At 30.7% G+C, this 14,705-nt stretch overlaps 1 protein-coding gene across 2 annotated transcripts in view; it reads right to left on the bottom strand.

The window, feature by feature from the left end:
* Nucleotides 1-715: 715 nt before the first annotated feature.
* Nucleotides 716-14,705, bottom strand: part of egr (TNF superfamily member 12 eiger) — a 30,782-nt gene continuing 16,792 nt past the window's right edge. Inside the window, exons 2-7 of one of the 2 annotated variants that reach the window (XM_088205467.1) lie at nucleotides 6,525-6,789; nucleotides 6,255-6,453; nucleotides 6,014-6,191; nucleotides 5,808-5,952; nucleotides 1,261-1,412; nucleotides 716-1,136 (exon numbers count right to left, since the gene is read on the bottom strand). In XM_088205467.1, the coding sequence (XP_088061593.1) occupies nucleotides 867-1,136; nucleotides 1,261-1,412; nucleotides 5,808-5,952; nucleotides 6,014-6,191; nucleotides 6,255-6,453; nucleotides 6,525-6,789 (1,209 nt within the window). In that variant the 3' untranslated portion in view covers nucleotides 716-866. The remainder of the gene's footprint in view (nucleotides 1,137-1,260; nucleotides 1,413-5,807; nucleotides 5,953-6,013; nucleotides 6,192-6,254; nucleotides 6,454-6,524; nucleotides 6,790-14,705) is intronic. The other variant, XM_088205468.1, reaches the window with a different exon arrangement.

Below are 14,705 nucleotides of genomic sequence, written 5' to 3'. Positions count from 1 at the left end.
CAAACAAAGCATCGTTGTTATTGAGACGTATGGACAAAACTCATTTATGCAGACAGGTCAAACATATAAAAAGGCTTTTCGCGAAGAACTAGGACACGCACTCTACATCACTCAAATTTATACACTTTCATCTTGCATTAAGCTTAGTCCGTTGGATCCACCTATGAACCTGGGCTTTAATCAGTATTAGTGATCATTATAAAATTATAATTTCTATCGATTATCATAGATTAGGTTTTCCTATATGTTTGTAATCTATCGTGATTGATAATTAAAATAAAATTGAGCTACATTAAGATATAATAATCGAATACTACTAATAGTCATTAAAATTAACTACATTGTGGTTGTTAGTCGTAATTTAGGTATTCAATAAATTTACGCATTTAATCCTCCATTACTCTGTGAGACTAACATACGTAATAAACTACATGTAAAACAATCACGGTTAAGACCCAAAATATAGTAGATTAACATTAAAAATCTGAAGCGAAAACAACTGCATGGTAACCACAGAACAAAGAATATAACGGTAGTTAAGTAAAGTCTCATTAATTACTTGTATGTGTTTATTGTGTTCATCCCACTGTAACGCATTGGGCTTATGCATGTTATATTACAAAGGAAGATTAACAATAAATATACATCACTTAATTTATTTTGTGGCACCTGTTACCCAATTCCAGATCTATTCGTGTAAGTATAATAAAATACGTTTTTATTATAAAAAATCATTTAATAAATACATTTATTAATAGTATACGTAATATATGGCACTGGATACAAGATTAAATACAGCAATATTATTATTGATATTTTTTTACAATAAACAATAATTATTGTATTAAACTACTATATGGCAAGACTTATTTTAATTTAGTACTGCTAAGCATCACAAATCCGAAGAAGCTCTTACCAGCTTCCATGATGCTGTACCTCATACTTCCGATATTCATCACCGATATATTATCTCCAGCGCTTAAATGGAAAGCTCCAGCCGTGTAGCAAGTGTTGGACTTTTCCACCCTCATCGTTGAATGGGTCATCGTGGTGCACTGCAGTAGGGTCTCGTCTTTTATACCATTATTTCTGTACACCCTGTAGCCGTTGGTGTCGTGCTCGTCGTGGTAATATATCTGAAAAGCATTCCGAACGGTGAACGTCACGGGAATTGCGCACGTATTGTGGAACGTCAATAATTGTAGTGTTTCAGTGGCTCTCAACTTGTTTATTTTCTCATTTAAATCTCAGTGTACTCACTTGGACATAGATAAAGTATATGCCGGATTCGGGTACTGAAACCGAGCCGTCTTGTAATTGAAACTGTTTGTCCAGACCCAAGGGCGCCAGCCAAGGTGCCGGACTCCAAGCTGTGTATGGAACGTCGTGGGGGTGTCTTAGTCTGCCGTTCCCTGTGAATAAAAATAAATTAGTTTTTCTAGATGCTCTAATTGTTGTTCTTAATATCAATTAGATAAATTGAAAAAAAATACACTCAACAGGCAAATATTTGTTTTAACATTAGATATATAGGGTGAACCACAAAAAACGAATGGATTTTAAATTGCTAAAAAATATAACAAATAGAGTTTTCAATTATTCGTAGCATTCAACTATTAGAATATTCGAATATATTCATATGTTTTCTCTCGGTTTGTATTAAAATAATTAATTGCATGTAGAATATTATTTATTTAAAAAATAATTAATGTTTAATAATAATTATTTTAATTACTAATTTATTAATTGCATAATCGTTAAACTACTTGAATTGTATAAAATATGCATAACACAATGCTGTGCGAATTACTGATCAGTGAGGGCATCAAAAGGAAAATGTTTATTTATTATTATATACTTTTTGATCAGTGACGTCATTTTAGCTTTTTTAAATCACAAGAATTAGGATCAGCTGGGATTGAATTAATTTAGCAAAATTGATGGAACATTTTAAAGACATAATATAGCTAATAATGTCTGAAACGAATTTTATTTAGCATTTGTTTTGTGTGGATTTGCATATAAATTAAATAATTAGAAATAAATTAATCGCGATCGAATTATTGAACTAATTGAGATTAACTATTTGCGTCTTAAAACAAAAAAATACAAAAACTTTACCAAATATTTGCCACGCACACCTATTTTTGAGATAAGCGTTAAATGATAGTAAATGATGGGCCTTTTCAACATTTTATTTCGTGCAACGAACGAATTCCTCGAATTTAGGTCATAATAGGTACGGCCGATAAACATTCTATTCATGTTTTTCGAAGGCGTAAAAGCATTTTTGTTGTTGTGAGGAAGCATTTCATTGTCTCGCCTTTAATCATGGATTTTGGAGCGGCACTAGTCACTCATGTATATATGAGAAATAAAACGACTAATTGTGTTGCTCAAATATACAAATTGTTTTATTCTAAGATTGTTTTAAATTCCATTTAAGATGGTAAAATCGAATATTTTACTAATATTCGAGCAAATATTTTAATATTCATATAGTTGAAAACCGGACGAATAATTCGAATAATCGAATATTCGATTGAGAACCCTAATAACAAATAATAATTATTCGGACTAAAATATACAACTATTAATAGAACAATACTGCAAATAGGAGCTTTATATATTAATCCGATCGATAAAAACGAGGATTTAAAATATTGAAATAGCAACCGCTTCCCTCTTTACGCCAAAACTGGTGGTGCTCCGATGTCTGAAAACCGATCTTCAAATCTAACTGAATGGCGAGACGCAGACAAGACTACGAGAATAACAAGTATAAATGTTACATATTAAATTATATTTTCACTAGTACAAATATAATTTAACTAATTAAAATTTGAATATAGTTTAAAATAGAAAAGATGAAGTGCCTGTTTTAATAGGGTCTTAAAGAATAACTATGCATATCCTGTTAGATATCGATTCATATATAGACTCAATGTCTTTTAAAAGGGATTTAACTTATTGTGTCTTCCTGTATATTTAAAATAATAATTTGCCAGTTGAACTCCTTTTACGCCCAATTATATTTTAAGAATAAATTATTTATACATTCATCAGCATTAAGCCATGAAAGTAAAGTATAATAAAATTCTTAGAATGACAAACAATTAAAATTTCTTCAAAATATTATTAAGTGAAATAGGCTTTTGCAAGTATCAACAAATTTTGTCGATCTATTATTATGAGTGAATTCTCCAGGTAAAAAGATAAAGCGATTTATTTTGCGAAATTTTTAATATTTTTATTAAGATTGAAATCAGATATATTTGTGCTGTATTTGTAAAATATAACCAGCACGACAGCTCAATGTTAATAATCTAGATTATGAATCTGTATCTATTATGGTCGTCTAGAATCAATATCAGCCATGTCACGTTTACCAAGTTTTGAGAACAATCCAGAATATCAACGTGATACATAATGAGAAGATATTTAATAGTATTCGATAATAATATATATTTTAATTTAAGTTTTGTACATGTCCTCGTTTGGATTTCGCGGTTTCAATTTGTTTGAACTAACGGAATAGGGTAGATTCGTATTTGAGTTACTTGTAGAATAAAGTGAATAACCTTAATTTGATTAGTGCTAAATTAATTTCAAACGTTTTATCTAAAGAAAGGCGTCACAAGTACGAGCTATTTAATTATCTATAAGAGCAAGTTTCATTATAATGCAATCAGAGCTTTTAAAGCTCTCTTAACGCAGCTCGCAATCGCTTTACGTGTTAGTTTTTCAAATGAGTCTAATTATTACTTTATTTTATTCTACATAAAATTTAATGTTAATTAACTTTCAAGACGAATTTTTAATTGTTATTTTTTACCTGATTGTTTATGTAATTCGAGCAATTTTCGTAACATAATATATTTGTGTCGTATTTTGATTAATTCTGTAATAAATGGATAATACATATTTTACGTTGTTTATACTTATTTTTAGGCAATTCCAGCTTCAAACAAACTCATTTCAAAAAACGTTTTTGCAACTCGCCCTAAGGCATGAATAAATGTATCGAATAACACTGGAGAAAGAAAACGGTAGACAGTTCATTAAAATATTGGAAAACTTTTGGCAAAAAGGCCTTTAGCTCTCTAACAATAGATATCGCTCGAACATCCTCTTTAATTAAAAACGCAGTATTCAATTAGTATCGTCGCTAATGATGGAACTTTGCGCCGCGAGACTTTGTGCTAAAGTTTGGTTGTTATTGATCACTATATTCACCGCAAATTGTCTATCCAATGTATTTATAATATGTATATATTGTGTAAGACGGAACAATGTATGTGTATTATTCTTTTTCTTTGTCGCCTTTATAAAACATATTTATATACCTGTCAATTTGGTCGTTAATTCTCTATTCACTGAAAAAATGATATAGGTAACTTTCTATATTATGTGATCAACAGATTGACACCTTTTTGTTAAGGCGTAATATTATATTTTCGCATCAGAAGAATATTTGCTTGCTTAAGAACGACATTATTATCAACAGAGATTTATTAATATTAAAAATAAGCGTCTTGTGTACAAATAATATTTATACAATTAAACATTTAAAAAAACAGTTATGGTGCACACCATCCCACATACATTTTTTCCAGCTCCTCATAGCTATCGACGAAAACATCCTTGTGTTTGGCAAGCTCGTTGAGAAGCTGGATGGCTTGTGCAAGAGGAGCGTTCTCAAGAGCCGATGCCCTGGGCGCAATAGGCAAGAATAAGGGACGCGATCGCAGCTTTCTAGGGCACTCTAAAACGCATTGACGGTTTGTCGACACAGGCCTCTTGGCAACGTTGAAAGGGCTTCATTGATTAGATGCAATGAATTGTATCCCAACGCTCCTAGCAAAAGGGCATTAGGATATAAATACGGATATGACTCGTACTACTCATTGTAGAGATATTTTATAAATTGTCTTTGAATTCTTTCCAACAATAAGGAGTACTTCACTTTTCTATGATTCCAGACAATGGAGCAATATTCGAAGACGCTATCATACAGTATCATACAGAACGCGAATCGGCAATAAAGTATTGAAGTGACACGCGCTCCGCATAACAAAGTCGAGCATCACCGACGCCTTATCGCAAATTTTAGCGACGTACATCAAAATCTCTATCCCTGCTCGAACGTCACTTTCACGTCATCGACTGAAGTATTTCTGCCTAAAAGCACATCCGCCTAAACTGTAAGAAAATTCCATCGAACAAGGTGGAATTTTCAAAAAAGCCTTGGAACAAGGCCTGGAAAATGTGACAACGTGATTGTCGACTCGATTGTCGATTGACCACCTCCACAACGACTCTAGGTCTTTCTGTAAAGAGAGTAAATCCGAATTTGTGCGAATACTCTGAAACACTTTCGGGTCATCAGCATATAAATATTTCAAGTTTTAATTTCCACATGAATGTCATATAAAGTGCATAAACATCAGAGGAGCCGATTGGATTCAAGTGGTAATCCAGAATGAGCGAAATACTCATCGAAGCGACTATTTCCATAGCTCACCTACTGACGGCGGCGCCTAAGTAACTCTTTAAAAGCTGCATCGAAAAACCTAAGTTGCTTAGCTTCCGAAGAACTAACTTTTTGATTTTAGAATCAATGAATTTTGTCTAAGCGAATATTAAAGTGCGTTAATAATAATAGTTTATTTAATGAATATACTATTGACAAATTAAATTAAAATTTCATTTATAGCAAAAGGAGAGAGTCAATGAGACATTTTATCTCCCGTACTATTTATTATATAATTAACTTTATCTAGTAAAACGATCAGTAAACAACTTACCATCATAATGATCTGTATAGCCAACTCTGTAAGAGCTGGTATCTCCATTGAAATGAGCGACCAACATATTTTTTCCTTGATTCCTCTTTGCGCCTGCTCTAGTAGGCTTCATTGGTAGAGTTTCTGAACTATCTGGTTGCTGATTCTGTATCCATTAAAATAAAAATATAACATAATTCGAGATAAATTAATAATATAAAACAAACCGGATAATCAGCCGATTGATCTGAAGAAGTGGGACCGCTTTTCATCATTACGCGTCTGATTCTGTGAACTCGAGGATTCTCCATAAGTCTCATATTTTCTGCGTCTGTCTTAACTCTTGAAGATCTGGTAGGTAAAGAACTTTCTGTTGTTGAATAGTCGTACTTTTTATGATGTTTTCTACAGTATTATAATAATAAATATAGACTTATTATTAAATTATGTTTAATAAGAAATATGCACCTTTTGGGATGCTCTGATGTGTTGTTCCATCTGAAATGCATTCTAGGTACTGTCATGTTGTGTTCTGGCATTGCTTTAAGATTTTCAGGAGCTATATTTGACAGTTGATTAAGAATTTTGGCTCGAGCTACTCTGTAAGGTTCTTCAAGAATAGGAACGCCATCTGGAGTCTCTTCGATCACGCCACGTTTGGAACGATCTTAGAATCATAACGAAAGAAAAGTTTTATTAAATATAAATAGAGGTTAAGAAATATTTTATTTAATTTACTATATAATTCAGTATCATTCTCCATGTCTTCTGGAAGGATCCTCATTACTTTCTTGATCAAAGGCAATACGTCATCGCCGCTCTTTAGAACTAATTTTCCTTCCATCACCAAGCCCAATTCGTCCACATCGGCAAAGTCGTCGTATTCTTCGCTATTCGTCTCCGTCGTTGATTCTTCGTCATCATCATTTTCCTCGCCATCATCATAGTCATCGCCGTCACCATCGTCCGGAATGAACATTTGATCCAAATCTGCCACACCCTCCTGAAAAAAAAAATTGCAGGTGATAGCGTCTGACCTCTGAGCGACCCTAACCGATTGGGTGTCGTAAAGCTAGACGAAAAAGATAAATGTATAGAAAGCGGTAAAAATACATGATTTATGTATGTATGAAAATAGCTTATAAATATTACATTTTACTATTAAAAAATGATTATTAGTTGCCTAAAATAGACTTGACAAGTTCATGTATTGATCTGCGTAGCTTTATTATTCTAATTTTTTTTTTAATAATTAATGAGATGATAATTTAAATATAATTTCAATCAGAGATATGGTGGTTTTATTCATTAGGATATTAAAAATATTTTCGCAATATTAATAAGCTAACCGACAGAATAATATAAATAAAAATACAAAGATGTAAAATATAGTATATGTTATTAATTTTTTTCATTTTTTATGAGTGCGTAATCTGACCACAAGCTTTTAGCAGGTGATTCAAATTGGTAATCTAAATTATTGAAATTATAATTATTTAATTAAAAAAAAATTATTGTTGAGTCTGGAGAAGGCGACGCGTCACTTTGACGTTGTGTTTTATTTTCCATTGTTTATTGTTTATAATATTGTTATACATCAAATACAGCTGATATATATTTTTTATTAAGTTTGTAAGCCAAACAAGCATGTTCCAAGTAAATGTAAAATAATAATATACAATATAAAGGAAACATTGAACCCAACCTGCGCCACATGAATTCTCTTTACCCATATGGCACATAAGCGGTCAAAAGGGAGTCCAAAACGAGAATAGAAACTGCCGACACGTACAGCCAGCCTCCCATTGTTCCCGAAAGTGGGTCATTGTTATTCGTACGACTGTCATCTGAATCTGCAATGCCAAGCACGAGAACCCCTTCACGACCGCTTTTTTTTACATACGACTATGCTTCGGATTTTATGGAAAAGTTCACTGGAAGTACTTGAAGGCTTTCCATAGATATGTAGTACTATATGTCGAGCTACTGTTGTCAATTGTGATAATGTATTATGTATGCGATTTATATTTGGATGTAGGAGACGCAGGGTGTGAGTCAGAATATCGATGAGAATAATTAACTCAACGTTTCTCAAACTATTTTAGATTATTTTATTTGTACAGTCGCTCGTTTTATTAAATATATTGCTTCATAATAAAATATATTAGTAGGATTTATTGTTAATAATAATTAGTTGCGTTTTGCCATAAGATTAATGGAGGTGCCGGTTGCTGAAAAGGTCAATCTATGACACATGAAAAACCACTTATAGCATCAGTACCGTTTATGGACATGGCTTTGTTCCAGAAAAGACAACTCATAAATAGTTTTATCGCTTTAGAGGAAATAATTTCAGTGAATTTTAGCGAAGAGCTTTTAAGAGTTTTAAGGACAACTATATAAAATATGCGAATTAGCGAACAAAATAATACATGTAAAACTAAAAGTTTAGTAGTTGGTTGGTAATAAACGGTACTTATTTTGAAACTTTGCTCACTTTTGTTGAAAATGTTTATTCAAGCAAAATTTCAAAAATTCTCTAAAAACTATAACTTTAAACTGCTAACGTTCGCCAAAATTTAAGTCATTTTTTTTCTGTATAGAGAATCTAATACAAATCTATATTACTTATTTTATATATTTTAAATCCCGTATAAATTAAACATATTAAAAAAAAATTTTTTTTTAGAATTTGATGATTTTTATACATATTTTGTAAAGTGTTTTACAATTTAAATCGATAAAATCAATTTCATAGTTCGTTTTCAAACGCTCCCAAAACAGGGATTTCCCTTTCAAATTTTTTACATGTGACAGTTCTTCTGTCATCTGGCAAGCGCTCGCTGCGCGAATTTTTGTGCAATTAAATAAACAGTGAAATATGTTACAATCACAGCGTTTTTCTTACAAAGTTACAATTGAAGATGATTCAAAGTGATGTAGCATTTGGAATTATATAGACAATACAATCAAAACTATAAATTATGAGTGTGCCAGTAAGTGTTTGGTTATATGTCACAGTTATTCTAACAAAATTACTATTGACTTTTCAGGATCTAATATTAAAAGACAAACAGCGGTGATTTGGCAATTAAATATATATACACACCAAAGTTAATTAAACATATTACAATGCTAGTAAAAATTAAAAGAATCGTATTAGTGTAAACAAAAAGTTACATTTTACCCACTATATAGTATCGTTTACAGTTAATTTTCAGAAGCAATGATAGATCTAATAACATTTACGTATGGCAAACAATTAAAATATGACATATTGCGACAATTTTGAAGAAGATGAAGAGATACCAATCTACGTGTTTAATTCTCTACGGTAACTTTCGTCAATTTTGTTCTTCGGTTGTCGTTTAAATTTCATTAATTAGTAGTAATAATGTGTTCAATGTTTAACTCTTGATAAAGGTCTTATTGTTCTTAATTATTTTTTAGAAGCAATGATTTAATGACATATATGGCTACAACGTAGAATTGGTATATATAAACAAAGGGTTAACCTTCTCATGTTGAAGTCACCGTCAGCAAGTATTATCTTTTTATAAAGAGCATACTACATAAGTTTGATGAAACTGAATATCTTGAATTTGGCTATTCCGAGAGAGGAATGATGACACAGAACAAAAATTGAAAAAAACCATTTTGCCATATCGGAATTAAAAATAACTCACCCTTAGATATTTTGGTTATCGATTATTTCAGGTATGCAATTACATATTTATAATCATTGTAAAATGTCGTTTATTAGAAAACATCTAAGAAACTACACATTTATAAGCTGTCCGTTGGCTGATATACTATATATAGCGTTCCCACTGCAACAGCGCCGATTTGCATTTGTGCATTAAATGATAATTTTTATGTATTGTAAAAGGAAAAACTCACTTTTTTTGGCCTAGGGGTGCGTCGACAGGAATTCAAAATTTGAAGATTCATTACGAAGATTGTTTTATGATTGTTTATCTAGTATTATAACACACCTAGTTAATTTGCGATCCGATTATTTATATTCAGTCAAATCGAACAACGCACATGACGAATTAATGAAAATTATTGTCGCATAGCAAAATTTTATTAATAAATAATAATTATTTAAAGCTGTTGTCACGTTGATGTCGGCCATCTTGTTTTATATTTGAATGCTTGTTTTTCATTGGTGGAAACAATCGAATGCGTTACCGGCGGCTAGAAAATTATTCGGAGCAAATTCAATTTTTATTTTTAGTATTATAATTAAATATAAATCCTTTTTTTACTTGTAAAAATTTGTTTAAGGTTTTCATATAATTTTAGAACTCTTACATTAAAATAACCATTGTTATAACAAACACAGCTTTATCGAATATTTTAGTTATATCAAACATATCAAATTTTATTTAATTAATATAAAAAAAGCTTAACTTAACACATAAATTACATTTCATTTTTGATTATTCAAGAATAAAAACGCAAGGCGCTTTTAAATTTTTTTGCAATAAATCAATACCGACTTCTTAACTTTTGTTAGTATAATATGTATGTATGTATTATATATGTATATAGTAAGCTTTTATGTTTAAATTTAATTTATAATATAAAATTAAATGTATCTTGTTTGTTTTTAAGAATTTTTAAATTATTCTTTTGGAAGAGAAAAAATTATATTCTTAATCTGAATAAGATTAGCGATATTTTTTTCTTAAGAGTAAACATAAGTAAAAATCTAAATAAAAAGAAAGAGTACCGGAGACACAGCTTTGAGGGTAAAGTTTAAAAGGCGTGTAATTTCTACAATATTTTCACTCAGATGGAAATTTAATTATGCTAATTTTAATTTAATTTTATATAATTATAAATATATAATTACGGCACGATTTTATTGATTTTAATGTAAATTGTTGACTTCTTAGAAGTAATAATTATTTTTTTAATAGACTAAATTCTGTTTGAATGTATTCGGAAAATGTAAAACCATGTCTCTGCCGTCGTAGTTGGAACACTCGGTAACATTTTAAATACCAAAGCATTTTTCATATGTTTAATAATAATTAAAATTTTATATTAAACAAACGTGTCTTGGTTTTTTTACAAAAAAGTTAAAGTAACATTTTTTAATAAAAATACGCGTAAGCTCGAGTGTTACATGTTCTCAAACTTTTCCACAAAAGCATGAAATATGAAAGGTAGCATTCTTAATTACCTAAATTTAGACTTTATATGCTTTCTTTTTTTATTTATACACTTTTCGTGTATATACAATGTATGTATGTATTATATTATGTTAGATCGATATACGTGATATCGGAAACCTTTCTAAGAAAAATAATTTAGACTTATTTTATGAGTACTTTATATAAAGCTTCTATTGTAAACTAATAAATATCTTCATATATCTGGGTCATTTGCAATTTGATATTGGTAATACATACATCTAAAATCGTTTAGTGCGTTGTATTGGTCCTTTTAACATATGACAGCTGTCGATAGATCAAGTGCTATACGATGTCACTTTATAAATTATGTCACCACCTCATGGAAATTCATTAAACTTTTTAAACTATTGACGAAATTGAAATTGCCTGAAATTGATAAGGCTGTAGGAATTTATAACTATTCTAACCGAAGAGTTGGATATGATATTAACCGTATTACAGTTATTCATAACGTTAATCATTTTAAAAAGGATAACCGATTTTTTAATCCGTTATAAAACCTGGTTCTACTTCTACACGCTAAAAACAAAATATCACTAAAAATAGTAAGAGCATTTTCTCTACCAATAAAGAATATAAATTAATGCACCAATGGCGTGCAGTGACTTTTGAAACAAGGCATGCGGTCGGGGGGGGGGAAACAAAAACTATATTTCTGAATTTATTTAATAAATATATTATGTATTTATTTTTTCAAAATTAATTTCATTCGACGCTTCTTCTTACAAAAGTCATCAATAACCGCATCATATAATATATTGTCTTTCATTAATTTATCTAAAAGTTTTTATTCGATTGATAGTGCTGACAATCTATTCTCACTAACTATTTCTAGTGAATGTATTTATTCTTTTCATTGTAGAAAATTATCTTTCTACAGTAGCACTTGTCGCCGGTATGGTATAAATTAATTTTATTAAATTGAATACTTCCGTTAAAATATATTTAGTTCATTTTTAATAATCACATTATTAATGCAATTTATAAATTTTAAATGGAATTCTGAACCTCATAAAATTAAAAAAAGTTCCACACAAGCGTTGAAGTGATATAAAAAACGGTTCTGTAAAATTATTTTCGTATTATTTAAATTTAGAACACGATCGTCGGGATTTAAACAAATAACAAAATGTACGAGAGATTTCACACCTACCCGGCTATTGGTATGGGAAGCCGGCAGCTCCCACTGCGAGATATGAAGACCGAAATTCCGGAGAAATACACAGATTCAAAACGTCAATTGCATGAATGGTCGATAACAGGCGACTGTAAATACGAGTACGAGTAACTGCATGCGCGACAAATTCAATTCCCGATAAGCAGTTCATGGCGCACGCGTATCGACTGCGCAAGATAGCTGGCCAGCAAGTCGGCTTTAGCCGCTCCCACGGTATGGTTATCTCTAGCCGATTTTCAGAACAATTACGTAAATTAAAAAAAATAATAAATGATAAAATAATTAATTTTTAGAATCGTTTTACAATCTCAAGGCATGCGCTGCATCTACAGCATGTATGGACCGCACAACACTGGTATGCACATATAATCTGCAAGAAATGGTATGAATTACATTTTCTGGTATATTACTTATTGATTATCATTTAAAAGGCTTTTGAACAAACTGAACAAACAATGCTTATCAAAGAGACAAATATGGCATATCCACATTACGATATAATTGTACTTTTAATGCGTATGTTGAACCACCAACCTTTGATCCATCTAAGTTTTAGTTTAGTTTTCATTAATTATTGTGTAGCATGTTATAGCATCATTCACTGCTTTTGAAACTTTCGCAAATCGTTCTCAATCACATTTAAATAATCAGGGATTATTTTGGCTAAAAATTTATTCTTTGGCTCATTTTATTGCTATTCTTTTATAAAAGAGTCTTACTTTCTCAAGTTACATTAAAACTTAGTTGCTTTTTTAATTTAAGATCCAGTTCTTTAGCCAATTTGATTGGTCTAATAATATCGTCAACCTGAAGAGTTTGCATATTATCCCTGACCAACTAAAGAATGAGTTTATATAGCATTATTATAAATTACTTACATATAATAAATACTGAAATTTTTCCCAAGATATTGCTAATATTTTTGACAGCTTTATCCTATTATTATAGCACTAGCTGCCTGCCTAAAAAATCTTTAAAATTACGTCTAAGTCAAAGACTTACTGTAGTTTCAAAAAGAAAAATATATTATTACATCTTTTCAAATGAGCCACATTTGCAATTTATACAATTCACTTTGAAGATAACGATCTTTATTTGCCATTGCCAATGTTACGTTACGACCCATAAAAACGGAAACAGAAGTTGCGATTCGGAGCGGAAAACCTGGAAAAGTGTGTCATCTTTAATTCATTACCCGATTGACACCTTGAAGGAAAAAGGTTTTTATTAATCTATCTTAAGAGCTTACTTTCTGATAATATAATTTAGAAATAGCTACGGAGGTTCTCAAGACAAGTCTCTCTAAATGAAATTCTATAATATCAAAAATATTTTCGTAGAAGCAACGCGTTGAAACCCATCAGAAATTTTCTTCGTAGCGCGAAAATCGTCACGTCCGATTGCCATTTTCTTGAGTGACTCGAAGCGTAACTTTAAAAGCCGCGAATGTCATTTATTTCGCTCGAAAGCACTCTTGCTGCCTTTATATGTGAAAGAGTGCTAAGATTTAATCCTTGCTTATTAATTGCGACATCATGATGATTCACACGTGTTTTTTGTACTCGACGACCTCCAGACGCTGCTTCCGGATTAATTGATCTCACCGAGATGAGTTTAATAATTTTAATCTTGAGCGCTAAATCAAACAAATCTCATTTATGAAGCGTTACGCCGTAGGCGGAATTTAATAAGATCATGGATGGCTAGAAGAGTATAAGCAATATGTTCATAGTGACTAAATTGCTAGGGCGGTGTTCAGTTCAGAGTTGATGAGTCGTAAATGGTTATATTGCACACGTATGACATATATATTAATGCATATAGAGTGGCAAATGGCTAAGATTAAATCTGAAATACGTAACAGTATTAAAAAGTAATATGTATATTATAAATAAACACGTTCTCATTTCTTAGACATATAAGTATGTGTCACGCAATGTATAATATAAACATTTGTGTGAGCGATTTGGAGATAAGCAAAATTACAATATAAATTAGTTGTATTTAAATTACTTTTGGAATATTTCGTTGGCTACAACGCAAAGTGCATATATTTATAAACACGTGGTAGGTTCTTTATGTAGCATGAATAATGTATGATTCCAAATAGGTTCGAATTAAACATAAGGTTGTAATAAACTTTCCTGAAATGTTTTTCATCCGGGTTAAAATTATATTACACATTTATATTCACGTAGGGCACGTTTGCGAATACGTGTTCAACTTAATATTTATCCAAATTAAAGCAAATTTATAATTTATTTCAAGCCTTGAATATGTACTGAATTTTGCTTTTTGTAGAATTTTGTACTTATTAAAACATCAATTATTATTTGGGAACTAATTAATTTTATTAAGCTCTGAACTTTAAAACACCATTTCGATCCATTGATATACTTGCTGGATTGACAGACATACATCACTATACTATCTTAGTCGATTAATTTAAATAAGTTTCTCCTACACTATTCAAAAATTAGATGTCGCAGTACAGCAGTTATTTCAAGCTACTATAATGCTTTCTTCTCTTTAAAT

Source organism: Plectrocnemia conspersa, unplaced genomic scaffold, assembly GCF_051122295.1.
Source record: "Plectrocnemia conspersa isolate PC_06_02 unplaced genomic scaffold, ASM5112229v1 ptg000002l, whole genome shotgun sequence".
NCBI classification, from domain to species: Eukaryota; Metazoa; Arthropoda; class Insecta; order Trichoptera; family Polycentropodidae; genus Plectrocnemia; species Plectrocnemia conspersa.
Note: the sequence above shows the minus strand (reverse complement) of the source record. Positions and strands in the feature narration are given on the sequence as shown.